Source organism: Chiloscyllium plagiosum, unplaced genomic scaffold (assembly GCF_037043375.1).
Source record: "Chiloscyllium plagiosum isolate Xiang-an unplaced genomic scaffold, Cpla_swu_hap1 HiC_scaffold_11, whole genome shotgun sequence".
NCBI lineage: Eukaryota > Metazoa > Chordata > Chondrichthyes > Orectolobiformes > Hemiscylliidae > Chiloscyllium > Chiloscyllium plagiosum.
The window spans coordinates 75,905,519-75,926,490 of record NW_028270149.1 but is presented as its reverse complement, the minus strand read 5'-3'; the positions used below and the strand labels follow the sequence as shown (position 1 = coordinate 75,926,490).

At 40.8% G+C, this 20,972-nt stretch overlaps 1 protein-coding gene across 1 annotated transcript in view; it reads right to left on the bottom strand.

The window, feature by feature from the left end:
• Positions 1-20,972, bottom strand: part of LOC122557542 (sodium- and chloride-dependent neutral and basic amino acid transporter B(0+)-like) — a 56,553-nt gene that overhangs the window by 21,518 nt on the left and 14,063 nt on the right. Inside the window, exons 5-8 of the mRNA XM_087991807.1 lie at positions 14,302-14,440; positions 12,832-12,964; positions 5,358-5,498; positions 1,540-1,768 (exon numbers count right to left, since the gene is read on the bottom strand). Of these exons, the coding sequence (XP_087847933.1) occupies positions 1,540-1,768; positions 5,358-5,498; positions 12,832-12,964; positions 14,302-14,440 (642 nt within the window). The remainder of the gene's footprint in view (positions 1-1,539; positions 1,769-5,357; positions 5,499-12,831; positions 12,965-14,301; positions 14,441-20,972) is intronic.

The window sequence follows — 20,972 nt, the reverse complement described above, 5'->3', positions numbered from 1 at the left end:
AATCAGAATCCTTTTCTGAATGTCAAGATTTAATTTAAAAAAAAGGTTGTGGTTGTAATATCCTGTATTTATCATCATTACCTACATCACTCATGTCATGTGTTATTTCGGACTAGTATTCCAGGTGCATTCTGACTAAGGACCCATATAACAATAACATCATATCCCTAAGTGTCACACTCAACAAAGGCAGCATTCAACCTGTCTTCCTGATCACCTGCTGTACCTGCATGCTAACCTTTTATGATTCATGTATCAAGTCACTTGGATCCTATCCTGAAGAGTACTGCATGTTATATAATAAAACATAACCATATTTAAACAGACTCTAAGTCAAATCATGTGAGTCTTATTTCAGTTAATGACACTCCATCCACATGGATACTACCATTGCACTGGGGGCACCATCCACCACATACACAGCAGATACTTACGTGACTCAGCCAATATTGTCTTTCTGATATGCTACAGGCAAGGATATCCCAAAGCATGGTACATTGGTGAGGCCATTAGTTTGTAAAGTTTTGGATTACTTATTTCTCTGGTTAGACCCTCAACATGTGACTCTTATATAGCTATCATGTTATTTCAGTCATTTGGTTTGTCTCCAGTATCACCTTATTTTTAATTTATCATAATTATCTATTTACCTTATTTAATCGAATTATAGGTCATCAGTTCACTTGTTATTCAGCTGTTGACATTTTACTCACACTGTCTAACACTCTTGATCAACTGCAGAGACCTATTATTCAATAGAGTGACACTCCACTTTGTATAAGCTTTTGATCTCTGTGCCCATTAATCTCTCTGCCTAGAAATTCTGTGTCTGTGTTCTTCTCTCTCTCACTCCAGCTGACAAAGGGACAATGCTCCAAAAGCTTATGATTTCAAATAAACCCGTTAGACTACAACTGGGGTCATCTGACTTCTGACCTTGTCCACCCCAGTCCAAAACTGGCACCTCCACTCCATTAAAACTGATTATTATACAAGCCATTCAAATCCAATTAACTCTTCATTACTATAATATAATTATAATTGCTGTATCCATCACCTGTTCACTCATTAAGTTTCACATATTTATTCAGTCCAAATCAGAAGATAACACCAAATAAAATCCAAATATATTACATCTACCACTTCCCCATTATCTATCCAGGTTGTTACCTTCTGAAAGACCTCAAATAAAGTACCAGTCACAATTTCCCTTGCAAGAAGCCTTACTGACTCTGCTCGAACACATTATGAATTTGTAAATGATCTGCTATTGTATCCTTTACTTTCCCAACAACAGATGTTAAGTTAATTGGCCTCCAGCTACATTTTCTTTTGTCTCCTTCCTTTCTAAAATAAATGTGTTGTCTGGGTAGTTGTCTGGAAATTTTTCAGAATCTAAGGATTCCTGGAAGAATCCTAGCAGTGGTCTCTGATGATTGTATCTATTTTCTAGAACAATTGTGACCTCACACTGCCTTATTTCAAGAGAGAGCTGAAGCTCTGATACCTGATTTGATATTTACATAATTTCCAATTTACCTGATGCAGCAATCTCTGAGACAGGCTTGTCTTGTACATGAGTCATGTGTCCAAGGATGGAGAAGATGACAAATCCAGAAAATACACTCGTCGCACAACTAACAACACAGACAACGATGGTGTCTCTGTAGCAGTTATTGTGGAATTTATTGTAGGATGACAGTGTTATCAAACTGCCCCGACCTACAGCAAGAGAAAAGAAAATTTGTGTTGCAGCATCTTTCCAGACCTGGTAAATAGAAAGTAGAATTAATTAATAGTGGGATATTGTACATAAAACTGTTCAATGAGTAAAATGACATCAATTATGAAATCTGTACAGATTAATGTGGTTATACTATAGTATACTCAATGAATAAACTCACACTGGCCAATAATACATTCAACAATAGGATCAATATTTTCTCTCCCGAAGGAACATGGGATTGGGATATAATAGCTATTATAGAAACATGGTTCAGGGATGGGCAGGACTGGCAGCTTAATGTTCCAAGATACAAATGCTACAGGAAGGATAGAAAGGGAGGCAAAAAAGGAAGGGGAGTGGCGTCTTTGATAATGGATAGCATGACAGCTGTGCTGAGGGAGGATATTTCCGGAAATACATCCAGTGATGTTATTTGGGTGGAACTGAGAAATAAGAAAGGGATGATCACCTCATTGGGATTGTATTATAGACGTCCTAATAGTCAGATGGAAATTAAGAAACAAACTTATAAGGAGATCTTAGCTATCTGTAAGAATAACAGGGTGGTTATGGTAGGGGATTTTAACTTTCCAAACATAGATTGGGACTGCCATAGTGTTAAGGGTTTAGATGGAGAGGAATTTGTTAAGTGTGTACAATAAAAAAATTCTGATTCAATACATGGATGTACTACTAGAGAAGGTGCAAAACTTGACCTACTCTTGGGACATAAGGCAGGGCAGGTGACTGAGGTGTCAGTGGGGGAGCCCTTTGTGGCCAGCGACCATAATTCTATTCGTTTTAAAATAGTGATGGAAAAGGATAGACCAGATCTAAAAGTTGAAGTTCTAAATTGGAGAAAGGCCAACTTTGACGGTATTAGGCAAGAACTTTCTAAAGCTAATTGGAGGCAGATGTTCACAGGTAAAGGGATGGCTGAAAAATGGGAATCCTTCAGAAATGAGATAACAAGAATCCAGAGGAAGTATATTCCTGTCAGGGTGAAAGGCAAGGCTGGTCGGTATAGGGAATGCTGGATGACTAACGAAATTGAGGGTTTGGTTAAGAAAATAAAGGAAGCATATGTCAGGTATAGACAGGATAGATCGAGTGAATCCTTAGAAGAGTGTAAAGGCAGTAGGAGTATACTTAAGAGGGAAATCAGGAGGGCAAAAAAGGGGACATGAGATAGCTTTGGTAAATAGAATTAAGGAGAATCCAAAGGGTTCTTACAAATACATTAAGGACAAAAGGGTAATTAGGGAGAGAATAGGGCCCCTCAAAGATCAGCAAGGAGGCCTTTGTGTGGAGCCACAGAAAATGGGGGAGATGCTAAATGAGTATTTTGCATCAGTATTCGCCATGGAAAAGGATATGGAAGATATAGAATGTAGTGAAATAGATGGTGACACCTTGAGAAATGTCCATATTACAGAGGAGGAAGTGCTGGATGTCTTGAAACACATAAAGGTGGATAAATCCCCAGGACCTGATCAGGTATACCCGAGAACTCTGTGGGAAGCTAGAGAAGTGATTGCTGGGCCTCTTGCTAAGACATTTATATTATCAATAGTCACAGGTGAGGTGCCGGAAGACGGAGGTTGGCTAACATTGTGCCACTGTTTAAGAAGGGTGATAAGGACAAGCCATGGAACTATAGAACGGTGAGCCTGACGTCGGTGGTGGGCAAGTTGTTGGAGGGGATCCTGAGGGACAGGATGTACATGTATTTGGAAAGGCAAGGACTGATTAGGAATAGTCAACATGGCTTTGTGCTCATGTCTCACAAACTTGATTGAGTTTTTTGAAGAAGTAACAAAGAGGATTGATGTGGGCAGAGCAGTAGACGTGATCTATATGGATTTCAGTAAGGCATTCGACAAGTTCCCCATGGGAGACTGATTAGCAAGGTTAGATCACACAGAATACAGGGAGAACTAGCCATTTGGATACAGAACTGGCTCAAAGGTAGAAGACAGAGGGTGGTGGTGGAGGGTTGTTTTTCAAACTGGAGGCCTGTGAGCAGTGGAGTGCCACAAGGATCAGTGCTGGGTCCTCTACTTTTTGTCATTTATGTAAATGATTTGGATGCGAGCATAAGGGGTACAGTTAGTAAGTTTGCAGATGACACCAAAATTGGAGATGTAGTGGACAGCGAAGAGGGTTACCTCAGATTACAACAGGATCTGGACCAGATGGGCCAATGGGCAAAGAAGTGGCAGATGGAGTTTAATTCAGATAAATGCAAGGTGCTGTATTTTGGGAAAGCAAATCTTAGCAGGACTATACACTTAATGGTAAGGTCCTAGGGAGTGTTGCTGAACAAAGAGACCTTGGAGTGCAGGTTCATAGCCTCTTGAAAATAGAGTCACAGGTAGATAGGATAGTGAAGAAGGCGTTTGGTATCCTTTCCTTTATTGGTCAGAGTATTGAGTACAGGAATTGGGAGGTCATATTGTGGCTGTACAGGTCATTGGTTAGGCCACTGTTGGAATATTGTGTGCAATTCTGGTCTCCTTCCTGTCAGAAAGATGTTGTGAAACTTGAAAAGGTTCAGAAAAGATTTACAAGGATGCGGCCAGGGTTGGAGGATTTGAGCTATAGGGAGAGGTTGAATAGGCTGGGGCTGTTTTCCCTGGAGCTTCGGAGGCTGAGGGGTGACCTTATAGAGGTTTACAAAATCATCAGGGGCATGGATAGGATAAATAGACAAAGTCTTTTCCCTGGGGTCAGGGAGTCCAGAACTAGAGGGCGTAGGTTTAGGGTGAGAGGGGAAAGATATAAAAGAGACCTAAGGGCAACTTTTTCACACAGAGGGTTGTACGGGTATGGAATGAGCTGCCAGGGGAAGTGGTGAAGACTAGTACAATTGCAACGTTTAAAAGGCATTTGGATGGGTATATGAATCGGAAGGGTTTGGAGGGATATGGGTGGGTGCTGGCAGATGGGACTTGATTGGGTTGGGATATCTGGTCGGCATGGACAGGTTGGACTGAAGGGTCTGTTTCCATGCTGTACGTCTCTATGACTCGATGACTCTACAAACTTGCAGCCAAATTCCTTGCAGGAGGTTTGATCTTGTCTCCCATTAGCCATGTTTTCTCGTGAGTGACTCAGTTCTTTAAAATCATGAGGGGGCTGGTTAGAGTAAATCGGAAGAAACTGGGTCCCCTAGTAAAAAAGCCAGAAGACACAGGCATGAAACCATCTCCAAAACAAGCAAAAGTGAGTTGAGAAAAATCTTTTTTCAGTCAGTGAGTAATAAGGTTATGTAATGGACCACATTACATGTCCAATATTTCGGAAAGAAGAAGCCATTCAGAAAAAAATTGTTTGCAACTCTGTCTATCTAGCTTACCCAATTCCACCTTTTCTCTTCCCATCTAGGTCTTCCCTTCCCGTCTGATAATCTCAAGATAATAAAAGTCATACGTTGACAAATTAAAGTTTTTCCACAAGCTTTCCATTAAAGCTTGACAATACCTGACACTCTTTCTCCCCACATTTAAACAGGACCCCAAAACAACATTCACATGTTCAAATCACGAGCCAAAAAAAGTTAAAACAATGTATGAAAGCATATCAACCGTGAAATACAACTAAGTTCAATCAATTGTACTGCTGCAGTTACCTCAATGTCAGCCAGTTTGGAGAAATTTGAATGGCTGCCAATGTAGAATTCAATCCCTTTGTAGGCTCCTACCAGAGTAACCCCTCGGATCAGGAGTATGGTCAGAACCACATATGGGAATGTTGCAGTGAAATAAACCACCTGACCATGGAGAGTAACAGGTTAGATTTTTCTGTATTATGAACAGACAGTTTACTGTATTTCATTCAATTCAATGGAAAAGTAATGCAATTAAGCACTGCAGAGGTCGAAGCAGATAGCAATTGGATAAGTAATAAGGATTCAAGGATTCTAAGTAATCTAGATTTCCAAAAGGCTTTCGATAAGGTGCCGCACAAAAGGCTGCTGCATAAGGTAAAGATGCAAGACACTACAGACAATGTATTAGCATGGATGGAGGATTGGTTAACTGACAGGAAGCAAAGCTGAAAATGTGTTGCTGGAAAAGCGCAGCAGGTCAGGCAACATCCAAGGAACAGGAGAATCGACTTTTCGGGCATAAGCCCTTCTTCAGGAATGAGGAAAGTGTGTCCAGCAGGCTAAGATAAAAAGTAGGGAGGAGGGACTGGGGGAAGGTCTTTGGAAATGCAATAGGTGGAGGGAGGTTAAGGTGAGGGTGATAGGCCGGAGTGGGGTGGGGGCGGAGAGGTCAGGAAGATGATTGCAGGTTAGGAAGGCGGTGCTGAGTTCGAGGGATTTGACTGAGACAAGGTGGGGGGAGGGGAAATGAGGAAACTGGAGAAGTCTGAGTTTATCCCTTGTGGTTGGAGGGTTCCCAGGCAGAAGATGAGGCGCTCTTCCTCCAACTGTCGTGTTGCCATGGTCTGGCGATGGAGGAGTCCAAGGACCTGCATGTCCTTGGTGGAGTGGGAGGGGGAGTTAAAGTGTTGGGCTACGGGGTGGTTGGGTTGGTTGGTGCGGGTGTCCCAGAGATGTTCTCAGAAACGTTCCGCAAGTAGGCGGCCTGTCTCCCCAATATAGAGGAGGCCACATCGGGTGCAGCGGATGAGTCTAGGTAGCTGTGGGAGTCGGTTGGTTTATAGTAGATGTCCGTGTCGATTCGGTCACCCGGGATAGAAATGGGTGACCGAATCGACACGGACATCTACTATAAACCGACCGACTCCCACAGCTACCTAGACTCATCCGCTGCACCCGATGTGGCCTCCTCTATATTGGGGAGACAGGCCGCCTACTTGCGGAACGTTTCTGAGAACATCTCTGGGACACCCGCACCAACCAACCCAACCACCCCGTAGCCCAACACTTTAACTCCCCCTCCCACTCCACCAAGGACATGCAGGTCCTTGGACTCCTCCATCGCCAGACCGTGGCAACACGACGGTTGGAGGAAGAGCGCCTCATCTTCTGCCTGGGAACCCTCCAACCACAAGGGATGAACTCAGATGTCTCCAGTTTCCTCATTTCCCCTCCCCCTACCTTGTCTCAGCCAAATCCCTCGAACTCAGCACTACCTTCCTAACCTGCAATCATCTTCCTGACCTCTCCGCCCCCACCCCACTCCGGCCTATCACCCTCACCTTGACCTCCCTCCACCTATCGCATTTCCAAAGCCCCTCCCCCATTCCCTCCTCCCTACCTTTTATCTTAGCCTGCTGGACACACTTTCCTCATTCCTGAAGAAGGGCTTATGCCCGAAACGTCGATTCTCCTGTTCCTTGGATGCTGCCTGACCTGCTGCGCTTTTCCAGCAACACATTTTCAGCTCTGATCTCCAGCATCTGCAGCCCTCACTTTCTCTGACAGGAAGCAAAGGTAGGAATAAGTGAGTGCTATTCAGGTTGGCAATCAGTGACTAGTGATGTGCCTCAGGGAAGGTGTTGGAACCACAATTATTCACAATTTACATGGATGATTTTGTGTTGTGGACCACATGTAGTATGTCAAGGTTTGCAGATGGCACTAAGGTGAATTGTACAGCAATGTTTGCTGAGGACTGCGGAACTTTGCAAAGGAACATAGATAGTTTAAGTGAGTGAGCAACGGTCTGGCAGCTGGAGTACAATGATACTAAATGTGAAGTCATCCATTCAGGTAGGAATAACAGTAAAAAGGACTATTACTTGAATGGTAAGAAATTGCAGCACACTGCTGTGCAGAGAGACCTGGGTTTCCTTGTGCATGGATTACAGAAGGTTGATCTACAGGTGCAACAGATAATTAAGAAGGAAAATAGAATTCTGTCCTTCATTGCTAAAGGGATTGAGTTTAAAAGCAGAAATATTACGTTGCTGTGCTGGTGAGGCCACACCTGGAAGATGTGTGTAGTTTTGGTCTCCTTACTAGAGAAAGGATGTACTGGCACTGAAGAGGAGGTACACTAGGTTGGTTCCGGAGTTGAGGGGTTGGCTTATGAAAGACAGAGCAGACTGGGATAATATTTATTGCAATTTAGAAGAATGATGGGGGCATCTTATAGAAACATAAAATTATGAGGGTATTAGACAAGATAGAAGTAGATAGAATGTTTCCACTGGTGGGTGAAACTAGGACAAGAGTGCATTGCCTCAAAATTAGGGGAAGCAGATTTAGGACTGAATTAAGAAGGATATTGTTCACCCAGAGGATTGTGAACCTATGGAATTCCCTGCACAGCAAAGTGTTTGGGGCATCCTCAGAAATGTTTTTAAAGCCAGGACAGATAACTTCTCGAACAGTAAAGGAATTAAGAGTTATATAGTGAGAGGACAGCTAAGTGGAGCTGAGGCCACCAAAAGATCAGCCATGATCTTATTGAGAGGTAGAGCTGGCTCGAAGGGCCAGACAACCTACTCCTGCTCCTAATTCTTATCATTTTATGTTGTTTTATGGACAATATACATCACATCCTTAGCATAACGAGTCTCCTACGGTTCATAGTGACGACATCAGAACAAAGATCCTTTCAAAAGGGTAAACAACCTTAAAATTATACCAACAAATGAAAACAAAAAAATCAATTAAATTGTATATATTCTGATTACAGAAATGTGCATATACATGTATGATCAATCATTATTGAATGGCTAGACCCATATTGAAGAAAATAAACATTATTGATTGCTTTCACTTCCTGTTCGCCTCTGTTTTTGCTTGATAAAGGATGTTGTAAAATTAAGTCACTCTTGTAGTTGGGTTTTCATTGGTTTCTAACATGTCAGTGATCTTTTTGGGACGTGACCAAGTCTCTGTAGTCCCCAAGAACAGTGGGGCTGCTGTCTCGTTAAAGAATCTTGCTGGTGATGGCTTAACCTATGGGTCACCATGCCTCAGGCTGAAGTTGAGAAGGTGTGACCTTCATAGTGACCTCAGCTCGTGTTGGAATTGACCCCATGATGTTTGACCCACTCTGCATGGCAAGCCAGCCGTCTAGTTTTCTGAGTCGTATGTAATTATTTTGGGTGGCAGTAATAACTCAGTCTTAATTTAATGTTATTCTCATCTTCTTCAGTTTGCTGCCTGTTTTCAGGTTTGGACCTGTTACACTGGTCAATACTTGATTATTTGTCATTATCTTATTAGTAAGCTCTGGTGTGTCAATATTCAGCCATACAATGATATCATCAGCACCTAATTTGTCTCTAAGTATGGATTTGACATTGCTCAGCTCATAGGCACTGAATCCATTATAGGTCAGAACCCTCTTCCACTTTCATAAATTTCTTTTTCAGTGAAGACTTTAAAATCATCCATGTCATCACTTTCAAAAGCATCAATTAAGGTGTGCCTAGAGGACTATTGGGTATAGATAATTCACACTTCATGCTAGGATTTGCTGCATATGAAGATTTCCAATTTCACGTTAAGATCCTTTTATACAAGTTGTTACACCATCTATACTGTCCACAATTATCTTGATGGAGTCTATTCTGCAGTCAGCTTTGAAGCTCAAAATGATGCTTCACTGAGAGGCTGAGAGTTCATTGATGTGTTTTCTGGTCGGTTAAACAGTCATATGCTGGGACAGATTACTTCAGGGAACAGATTACTTCAGGCTTCGTAATGAGCAATAAAACAGGATCAGTTAATGACCTCACAGACAAAGACCATCTCAGGGGCATCAGGGATCATAATATGACAGAATGTTGCATTAAGTTTGAGGGTGGGAACTGTGAGTCTAAGATTAGTATTTTAAATTTAAAAGTATGTGTACATATATATGAAGACAGAGTTGGCTAAAGCAAGCTAAGAAAATAAGTTAAAGGGAAAGGAACAGTGGCAAATAATTAAGGAGATACTTCATAACTTTCAAAAAAACTATTCAATTGAAAATGAATGACTCTCTGAGAAGGATGCTCTATAGATGACTAACTTAGGAGCTTAAGGATGGTATCAAATTGAAAGAAAAATCATACAATGCTGTATAGATTTGTAGGAGAAAGTGAGGGCTGCAGATGCTGGAGATCAGAGCTGAAAATGTGTTGCTGGAAAAGTTGCTGGAATCCTGAAGAAGGGCTCATGCCTGAAACGTCGATTCTCCTGCTCCTTGGTTGCTGCCTGACCTGCTGCGCTTTTTCAGCAACACATTTTCAGCTGTATAGATTTGTAGGTAAGTCAAGTAGTGTAGTGGAGTCATAGAGATGTACAGCATAGAAACAGATCCTTTGGTCCAACTCTTCCATGCCAATTAAATAATATTCTAATTTATTTTAGGCCCATTGGCCAGCATTAGGTCCATATCCCTCTCAACCGTTCCTATTCATATACCCATCTATATGCCTTCTAAATGCTGTAATTATACCAGCCTCCACTACTTCTTCTGTCAGCTTATTCCATATACGCATCACCGTCTGTGTGAAAAAAGTTGCCCCATAAGCCCCTTTTGCACCTTTCTCCTCTCGCCTTAAATCTATGCCCTCTAGTTTTGGATTTCCTACTCTGGGAAAAATACCCTAACTATTCACCCAATCCTTGCCCCCTCATGATTTTATAAACTTCTATAAGGTCATTCCTCAGCCACCGACACTCCAGGGAAAATGTACAGATTTTAGAAATGAGCAAACATTAAAAAGAAGGGACAGATAAATTAGAACATCGGTAGGATGCAAAGATTATTTAAATGGATAGCTTCATGCCAACTTCATACTGCCTGACTTTTTTTAATTCATTCACGGGATAAGGACGAGTGTGAGAATGCTAAATACGAACATAAAATTGAGAGTAAAAGTTTCTAAGTCTATTCAAAAATGAATAGTTAAACTGAATTAAACAATGGTCCCTTAGATACTGAATCAAGGGAATTCATAAAGTGAAATACTGAAATAGTGACAGTTTTGAACATGATGTTTAAAAATGAAAATCTAAAAGGGACTGAGAAAACAATTCCGAGAGAAAAATATTAGACCTGAAGGGCTGCACTATAGGATCTTAAAGGAAGTGGATATAGAGCTATGGGATGCATTGGTTGTAATCTTTCAAAATTTCCTGGATTCTGGAAATGTTCCAATCAATTGGAACATTGCAATTGTGACATTTCAATTGGAACATTGCAAATGTGACAGCACTATTTAAAATACAAAAGGCTGAGGCAGAAAACAGGGGACCATAGATTATATCACAGTCAAATTTAAAGATAAATATATAAAGAGGTGGGAAAAAGTAGAGTACAAAGTGTCTGGAAAGATGCTTATTTGGCCAAGTGAATGGGCCAAACTTCAACAAGTAGAGTATAACAGAAATATATGAGCTTGTCCACTTCAGCAGTAAGACTATGATGTTTTTGTTTCATATATTCATTTATGGGATATGGGTATCACTGGCTGGGCCAGCATTTACACTTCATCTTTAGTTGCCCTTGAGAAGGTGATGGTGAACTGGCTGTAAAGAGTCAGGAGATGAGTTACTCACTGTAAAATTACTAACCTCTGGCCTGATCTTGTGGCCACTGTATTTATATGTCTAGCCCTGTTCAGCTTCTAGTCAATGGTAACGCTAAGGAAGTTGATAGTGGGGGATTCAGTGATGGTAATGCCATTGAATGTCGAGGACTAAAGGTTTGTCTCTCTTGTTGGAAATGATCATTGCCTGGTATTTCTGTGGCATGAATGTTATTTGCTTCCTTCCAACTAATGATTGTTTTCCTTTCACAGTAACGTGACTAATGCCATGTGATTCTTGAATCCCATTATCATCTATGACTGGTTGCTAAATCTCCTGCATGTCCAGTATTTCCATTCATTTGTTAGAAAATAGTCTTAACCTCAGTTTGCATAACAGAATATTGTATGAATATGGAATGGCATTGGATCTCTGCTGGGTGACCATGTATACGAGCTCATCAAGACGTGTGAAGTCAGAATTTTAGCCTTTCTTTTCACGTCAGTCATTTCTTCCATCTCCACCAACACCTTCTCTACTTTCCTTCATCTCTAAGCCATAGAGAAGGGGTGGAGGGATCATGAGTATTACCTCCAGCAGAATTTTCTACCAGACGTAACAACGCATATGTCATCTCCCATAATATGAGATTAAGTTAATAGATGAACCTGCTTCCGTTACAGAGTGACACTTCAAAAGATCCCAGGCTATTAAGGAGCATGAGGCCATTACACCCTCAGGTGGCATACTATATACAGGAATAACATGAGCACATCTCTTAAAGTTGTGCTGACATCCTGACTATGAGACATAACAGAACAGGAGGTGCTCTTTCAGTGAAGCCCGTTCTCTGTGAGTCACTATCTTTGATCGATGCAAGAGTTTTCAACTTTTTACTGATGGTGTGAGATTCTCGGTCTCTGATGATTCAGATTTTTTTATGGATGTGTAAGTTCGATAATGTCTAAAATAGCGAGCACCGTTTTTTGAGACTGTTATCACATTGACAGCTCTAAATAATTTTTGGCATATTTATGCTTTCAAGCAGTACAGATACACATTCAAGAATGACCGATTTACATTGATTTTGTTTGGATTCTACAGTGCTCCCAGGTTATCCTCAGCTCTTTACAAGGTTTGCATTTTAATATGGTCCTGGAATATTTAATTCTTGGGTGCATTGTATAACTGAAGTTAAATATGAGTTATTATTTCACCTGACTTTACATCTGATATTCAGAAATAGAACAAGTTAAATAGAAGAACAGGACATAGTTTCTCATTGTAAAGTCAAATCTCATTTCACTCAAATAAAACCCTGACCTTAATCTATTCAATTCCTTCCCCCAGTCCTGCCCAGCCTTCCGCAATAATTGGAAACTCCCCCTGAGTGACTGAAAACTTTAGAATGCAGGACACATTTCAGGGGTTTGGGGGAATTGCTGCTGTTCTTTCCCTCTGGAGAAAGATCTTCAGATCTCCCTCAGGCCTGAAGTGTTAATGAATTATGGATCTCCCACTCCCCAAAGAGACACTGTTAATGTCACCTGGAAAGTAAATCAGACACTTCACAAATGATTCATAAACTCTAGTTTTATTGTTGCAGAAATCTGTACTTTGTCAGTTGTTTTAATTTGATTCATCACCAATCACTTACCTTTCCTGAAGATTTGATTCCTCTCGATAACGCTGCTCCAGTTATCAACCAGGTCAGAAGCAGACAGAGGGCTAAATACCAGACTATCTCCCCAGTCTCATCCATTGAACTTGAACGGCGTAAAACCACTTTACTGAAGGAAATGACAACAAAACAATATGTTATGTAAGGACAAACTTATATTCATAGAGATGTACAGCACGGAAACAGGCCCTTACGTCCAACTCGTCCATGCCCACCAGATATCCCAAATTAATCTAGTCCCATTTGTCAACAGTTAGCCTATATCCCTTGAAACCTTTCCTATTCATATACCCATCCAGATGCCTTTGAAATGTTGTAATTGTACCAGCCTCCAGCACTTCCTCTGACAGCTCATTCCATACACGCATTACCTTCTGCATGAAAAAGTTGCCCCTTAGGTCCCTTTTAAATCTTTCTCCCTCACCCCAAACTTACACCCTCTAGTTCTGGATTCTACCCACCCCAGGGAAAAGACCTTGTCTATTTACCCTATCCATTTACCCTCATGATTTTATAAACCTCTATAAGATCACCCATCAGCCTCTGACACTCCAGGAAAACCTGCCCCAAAGCCTATTCAGCCTCTCTCCTATAGCTCAAACCCTCTAAACCTGGCAAAATTATTGTACAATTTTTTCTGAACCCTTTCAAATTTCACAACATCCTTCCATTTGGAGGGAGACCAAATTTGCACGAAATATTTCATTACACACATCTGAGATTAGAAATAATGCATCAAAATGTTTAATCAAAAATACATTATTTGAAGATCCACCTTAAATTTTAAATTTTCAAAGATGATTAATAACAAATAGTGAACTCATATTTGATATCATTCATGATATTTCTCAAAGCTATTAAATGTATGCATTATTTAAATACTGAATGCTGATGAGTTTCCATGGAGAGCTGGTTTCATTTGAGAGTTCCCACCAGTATTTCACTGAATGTATTACATTACATTGGTTTAGTCACTGTTTCTCTCAGTGATGTCAACTCCTTCATATTGTCAGACATGATATCTGCTTCCAGACAGTTTCACCAAATTCAGTTCCCAGGTCTGTGTATTAAATATAATGATATATTCAATTAAAAACAGAGCCAAGGAGACATCAGTCACAGATAATTTATATTCTTTAATGGTTAAGAATTCTAGTGGTGAGTCTCTTTGCTGAAGAACAAGACAATAAAAAGCACAATAAATATCTACTGCAGTATTATTATTAAAATGAATCTGATGTGCTAGAAATCAGGGAACTGTTACCTAATGAAGAGGTGCCTATGTGGTGTTAATCTGTAACAGGCATGTGATATACATAATACTTCTTAACAAAATGAAACAGCTTCTCGGTCATTATCAGGACATTCACCAATGACCTTCCCAAAAAGGGTTACTGGTCCAGCTGTTCAGGTTATAGGTGCTGCTCTCTCCAGCAATGTACTTACTCCCAGTATTGCTCACTCGGACCCTGGTGAGGCATGAAAATTTCTGATCCATTCGGACAAGTTTCATTGTTTGTCTGCAGCCATGTTGTATTAACGATTTCAAAATATCCATCGACCTGAGTGAGATTGCAGAGTGGATCTGGAAAATGTGGAACGTGTTGCAGAATTATGATTCGACAGGAGCAATGCTGTCATTTCTCATGGTATAATAAGGGTTATTGTTTCAAATTCTGAGTTAGTTAGAAAAATCATGTCCAATTCAAAAGGTTAACTCTGTTTCTTTCTCCAACAACACTGCCAGACTACTGAGTTTCTCCAGCACCTTTTGTTTTTATTTCACTGTTACACTCTGGCTGAAGATACCCAATTTTTTTTATTACAAGGATGAAGATATAGATATGTCAGAACAGAGATTCAGTCTGCACATTCCAGTCACAGCACAGTCCAGCTTTGAGGTTGACCCTGTCTAATAGATGTTTTTGACAGAATCTGTAATGCCTGTGACAATACTTCAAAAATAAGATATTAAAAATTGCTCCTTTAGTGAAACATAGAGTCATAGAGTCCTACAGACAGAGACAGGCCCTTTGGCCCAAACTGGTCCATGCCGACCAAAACGTCCATCAACACTAACCCCATTTCCCTGCACTTGGTCCATATCCTTCTAAATCTATCCTAGCCATGTATGTGTCCAAATGATTTTTAAAGGTTGTTAATGTACCAGCCTCAACTACTTCCGCTGGCCTCTAGTCTGCGATTCCCCCAACCCTGGGAAAGAGACGGAGTGCATTCACCCTATCTATGTCTCTCATGATCTTATACACCTCTATAGGATCCCCCCCTTAGTCTCCTATGCTCTGAAGAAAAAATGTCCGAGCTTGTCCAACCTCTCCCTATTACTCAAATCATTGAGTCCTGGCAACAACTATAAATATTTCTTCTGCACTCTTTCCAGTTTAATAACATTCTTCCTATAGCAAGGTGGCCAAAACTGAACATAATACTCCAAGTGCGGCCTCACCAACATCCTGTACACCTGCAGCATAACTTCCTAACTTCTATACTCAATGCCCTGACTGATGAAGGCCAGTGTGCCAAAAGCCTTCTTCACTGCCCTGTCTACCCGTGACTCCACTTTCAGAGAACTGTGAACCTGAACTCCAAGTTCCCTTTGTTCCTCTACACTCCTTCAGGCCCGACCATTCACCATGAAACTCCTACCTTGATTTGATTTTCCAAAATGCAAGATTCATCTATATTAAACTCCATTTGCCATTTCTCAGCCAATTTCCCCAGCTGATCAAGGTCCAGTCGCAATTTCTGATAACCTCCCTCACTGTCCACGATACCGCCTAGTTTAGTGTCATTTGCAAATTTACTAATCATGCCTTGTACATTCTCATCCAAATCATTGATATAGATAACAATCATCAATGGGCCCAGCGCTGACCCCTGAGGCACTCCATTAGTCACAGGCCTCCAGTCCGACAAGCATCCTTCCACTATTACCCTCTGTATCCTACCATCAAGCCAATTAGGTATCAAATTTGCCAACTGCCCCGGATTCCGTGCAATCTAACCTTCCAGAGCAAGCTACCATGTGGAATCTTATTAAAGGTACTGCTGAAATCCAAACAAACTACATCTACTGCCCTGCCCTCGTCAACCTTCCTTATCAATTCGTCAAAGAACTCCAATAAATTTGTGAGGCATGATCTCCCATGCACAAAGCCATGCTGGCTATTCCTAAACAAACCCTGTCTTTCCAAATGCATGTATATCTTATCCCTCAGAATCTTCTCAAGGAACCTACCTACCACAGATGTTAGGCCGACTGGTCTATAGTTCCCAGGTTTTTCTTTGCAGCCCCTCTTGAACAAGGGCACAACATTCGCTACTCTCTAGTCTTCCAGGACCTCATCCATGGTTAACGATGATGCAAAAATATCAGCCAGGGTTCCCGCAATTTCTTCTCCAGCCCCTTGCAGTGTTCTTGGATATATCTGGTCAGGACCAGGAGATTTATCCACTTTCATACATTCTAATACATCCAACCCCTCCTCTCCTGTGGTATGGACTATCCCCAAGTTATCACCACTGACTCCCCAAGTCTTCATATCTTTCTCCACGGTAAACACAGAAGAGAAATATTCATTGAGGACCTTATTCATATCCTGCGGTTCTACACATACATTTCCACTTTGGTCCTTGAGGGGTTCTATTCTCTCTGTAGTTATTCTTTTTCCTTTAAGATACTTAAAGAACCTCTTTGGATTCACCCTAATTTTCTCAGCCAAGGCTACCTTATGCCTCCTTTTCAGCGTCCTGATTTCATTCTTTCAGTAAACTCCTGTTCCCCTGGACACCTCCAGGGATTCCCTTGATCCAGCTGCCTCTACCTGAGGCATACCTCCTCCTTTTTTTCTGGTTAAAGCCTCAATATCTCTTGTTATGCAGGGTTTCCTATTCCCGTCAACCTTGCTTTTCGCTGTCACAGGAACATATCGATCATGATATTTGCAGAAATACATAGGAAATGAAAGAAGACATAAGAGATTATTGCTTTCCAAGTTTTAATCAAGATAGAATCATAGAACTCCTGCAATATGGAAGCAGGCCATTTAGCCCAACAGGTCCATACCAACTGTCCGAAGACCATCCCAATTAGATTCACCCCTGTTTCCTATCTCTGTAACCCTGCATTTCCAATGGCCAATCCACCTAACCCACACATCTTTGGACTTTCATCTCTCATCTGCTTCAAATAAAATTGTAACCAATGTCTCAACTGATCATCTCATTGGAGATCACGAACTTCACCTTTCACATCATTTGGATGAGAATACAGAAGGCATGCTTAGTAAGTTTGCGATGACACCAAAATTGGTGGCATAGTAGACAGGGAAGAAGGATTTCTAAGATTACAAAAGGATCTTGTTCAAATGGTTCAAAGGGCTGAAAAATGGCAGATGGAGTTCAATCTGCATAAATGCAAGGTATTGCAGTTTGGTACAACAACAAACATGGATAGGGCTTATATAAGTAATGGTAGGGCCATGGGTAGTGTTTGTAGATCAGATGGACCAAGGTGTGCAGGTACATAATTCTTTAAAGTTTGCTTCACATATAGACAGGATGGTTAAAAGGCATTTGGCTTGCTTCCCTTCAACGCTCAGTCCTTTGAATATACCTGATATCACATGATCCTATATCAGATAAAAATGCTTATTGCTTCTCACAATTACCTTTACATTCCTGGGGGGATGGGGGGTGCAGATTGAATAATTTAGAATTTAAAATGACTGCGTGAGTCATGATGTGCAAATAGCCTTTGTTCAGGAAGTGAAGGGACAGTCAGTAGAAGGATTCCTAGCCTGTATTTTGCCCGAGGACATGATACATAGAGTCATACGGCACGGAACCAACAGCAGTCCAACCAAGCTATACCAAACATAATCCCAAACAAAACACCTGCCTGCTCCAAACCTATCCTATTCATGTCTCCATCCAAATATCTTTTAAATGTTGTAATTGTACCTGCATCACCACTTCCTCAGGACGTTCATTCCACATGCAAACCATCTTCTGTGTAAAACAATTTGCCTCATGTCTTTATTAAAACTCTCTTTTAAAAATGTGCCCCATATTCTTGAAATTCACCATCTTGGGTATAAGATAACCACCATCAACTCTATCTGTACCTCTCATTATATTATAAACCTCCCTAAAGATCACCTCTCAACCTCCTGCACTCCAGTGAAAAGAGTCCCAGCCTTTCTTTATAACTGAAACCTTCCATACCCAGCAACATCCTGATAAATCTCTTCTGATCCCTCTCCAGCTTGATAATATCCTTCTTATTAATGGGCAACCAGAACTGGATATAGTACTCCAGAAGAGACCTCACCAATGTCCAGTATAACCTCAACCTAACGTCCCAACTCCTATACTCTAAGGACTGAGCATTGAAGGCAAGCACGCTAAATGTGCTTTTAACCACCCTGTCTATATGTGACACATACTTTAAAGAATCATGTACCTGAACCCCTCGGTCCCTCTGTTCTACAACACTATCCAAGACCCTCTTATTAATTGTATAAGCCCCACCCTTGTTTGTTGTACCAAAATGCAATACCTCACTTTTATGCAGATTGAACACCAACTGCCATTTTTCAGCCCATTGACCCATTTGAACGAGATCCTTTTGTAATCTTAGGAAACTTCTTCACTGTCTACTATGCCACCAATTCTGGTGTCATCGCAAACTTACTAACCATGCCTTCTGTATTCTCATCCAAATCATTTGTATGAATGACAAACAAAAAAGGACCCAGAACCAATCCCTGTTGAACACCGCTGGTCACAGGCCACCATTCCGAAAAGCAACCCTCCACCATTATTCTCTGTCTCCTGCCGTTAAGACAATTATGAATCCAATTGGCAAGCTCACCCTGAATACCATGTGACCTAACTTTATTAATTAGTCTTCCATGCGGAACTTTGTCAAAGGCTTTACTAAAATCCAAATAAACAACGTCTACTGCTCGACCATCATTGACCTTTTTGGTAACTTTCTCAAAAAACTCAATCAAGTTTTGAGAGACACAGTTTTCCTCACACAAAACCATGCTGACTACCCCTAATCAATTTTTGCCTTTCTAAATGTCCATAAATCCTATCTTTTATAAATCACCTCCAACAATTTACCCGCAATGGAAGTCAGACTCAAAGGTCTACAGTTCTCTGATTTCTCCTTACAACCTCTCTTCAACAAATGTGCAACATTAGCCACCCTCCTGTCATCAGGTACCTCACCCACAGTTATAGATGATGCAAATATTTCTGTAAGGGGTCTCATAATTTCCTCCCTTCTTCCAACCTTCTGGGATGCATTTGATCAGATCCCAGAGGTGTATCCACCTTTATATTCTCTAAGACTTCCCAAACTTCCTCTTCTGTAATGTGAACTTTTTTAAAAACATCAAAGTTTATCTCTCTGCATTCTTTAGACTCCATTTCTGTCTCCACAGTAAAAACTGACAGGAAATATTCATTTAGTATCTCTCCCATCTCCTGGGGTTCAAGACAAAGACAACCTCCTTGATCTTTAAGGGGTCCTGCCTTCTCTCTGGTTACCCTCTTACTCAATGTATTTGTCGAATCTCTTTGGATTATCCTTAACCTTTTCTACCAATGCTGTCTCATATCCTCTCTTTGCCTTCCTGATTTCTCTCTTAAGAAAGCCCGTACACTCCTTATATTGATTAGTTGTCTATATCTAAAGTAAGATTCGCTTTTATTCTTGACTAGAACTTCAATATCTTTATTCATCCATAGTTCCTTAAACCTGCTAGCCTCACCGGTCAATCTAACAGGAACAAAATGCCACAAATTCTCATCATCAAACTCTTGAACACCTCCCACTGGTCAGAGAAGACTCCATTACCTTCCAACTCTATGCTATAATACTTTTCATCTTATAATAAAACTAAAGAATATTTGCAGAATCAGCTGAAGGAAGGAACACATTAATTTTATATAAGGATGATCCTACTATAGCTTTATCTTACCATGATGCTGCAAGAGAAAGTAAAATCATACATTACACCACATCTGATGATGACAAAAACTTTGTCTCATTAGATTAAATTAGATTACTTATAGTGTGGAAACCGGCCCTTCGGCCCAACAAGTCCACACTGCCCCACCGAAGCGCAACCCACCCAGACCCATTCCCCTACATTTACCCCTTCACCTAACACTACAGGCAATGGCCAATTCGATGTGTTTATTGATGGTGTTCCAGTTTGAATGCCAGGCACTCCATTAATAAACACATCGATTTGGACCCCATTTATCAACCTCTGAGAAAAAGAATTGGAAATGATATCACCCACTGTAACAGTCCAAGACACATAAATAGAAAGCGGGACAGAACACCAGCGCTTCACCGGAGACTCTCACTGATAATGTTACCTAGTATGGTGACGAAATGTCTGACAACAAACCTGCCAGCTCAGTGAGCAAACTTACAACGTGAACACACACAATATTTATATTAACACCAGCTTGTCACAACAACCCAGTCTATAATAATGTCACCCACATTTTCAAACTTTCACACGATATCAGATTTAACTACAGTCTGAGACATCATAACAAGGTCAGGCCTCATCTATAGCTCTGGTCTGTATAATAAGATCAGATATCACCCATATTCTTAATCTGTACATTGAGATTAGACACCAGCCACACTTCCAGTCTATCTATAGTCAGATGGCATCCGCATTCTCAGTCTGTCCAATAAGGTCAGACACCAGCCATATTTCCAGCTTACAAATGGTCATGTATCACCCACATTTGCGTTGTGTACAAGACAACATACTCAGTCTCAATCTCGAAAACAATATCAAACGTCACTCACATCCCAAGTCCTTATGACAAGGTAAGATATAATCCACAGAACAGTTTATACAATGAGATTGGAGATTGCTTGGTTTGTAAAATAATGTTAGACGTCACCCATTGCACAAGCCCATGAAAATAGATCCTTCAATTTTGTGTAAATTAGAAAATCATATTGGCAATAATAGCCTTGATAGGGAATTCATAGAATATTTTGGGATAGTTTCTTGGAGCAGCACGTTTTGGAACAGACTGGAGAGCAGATT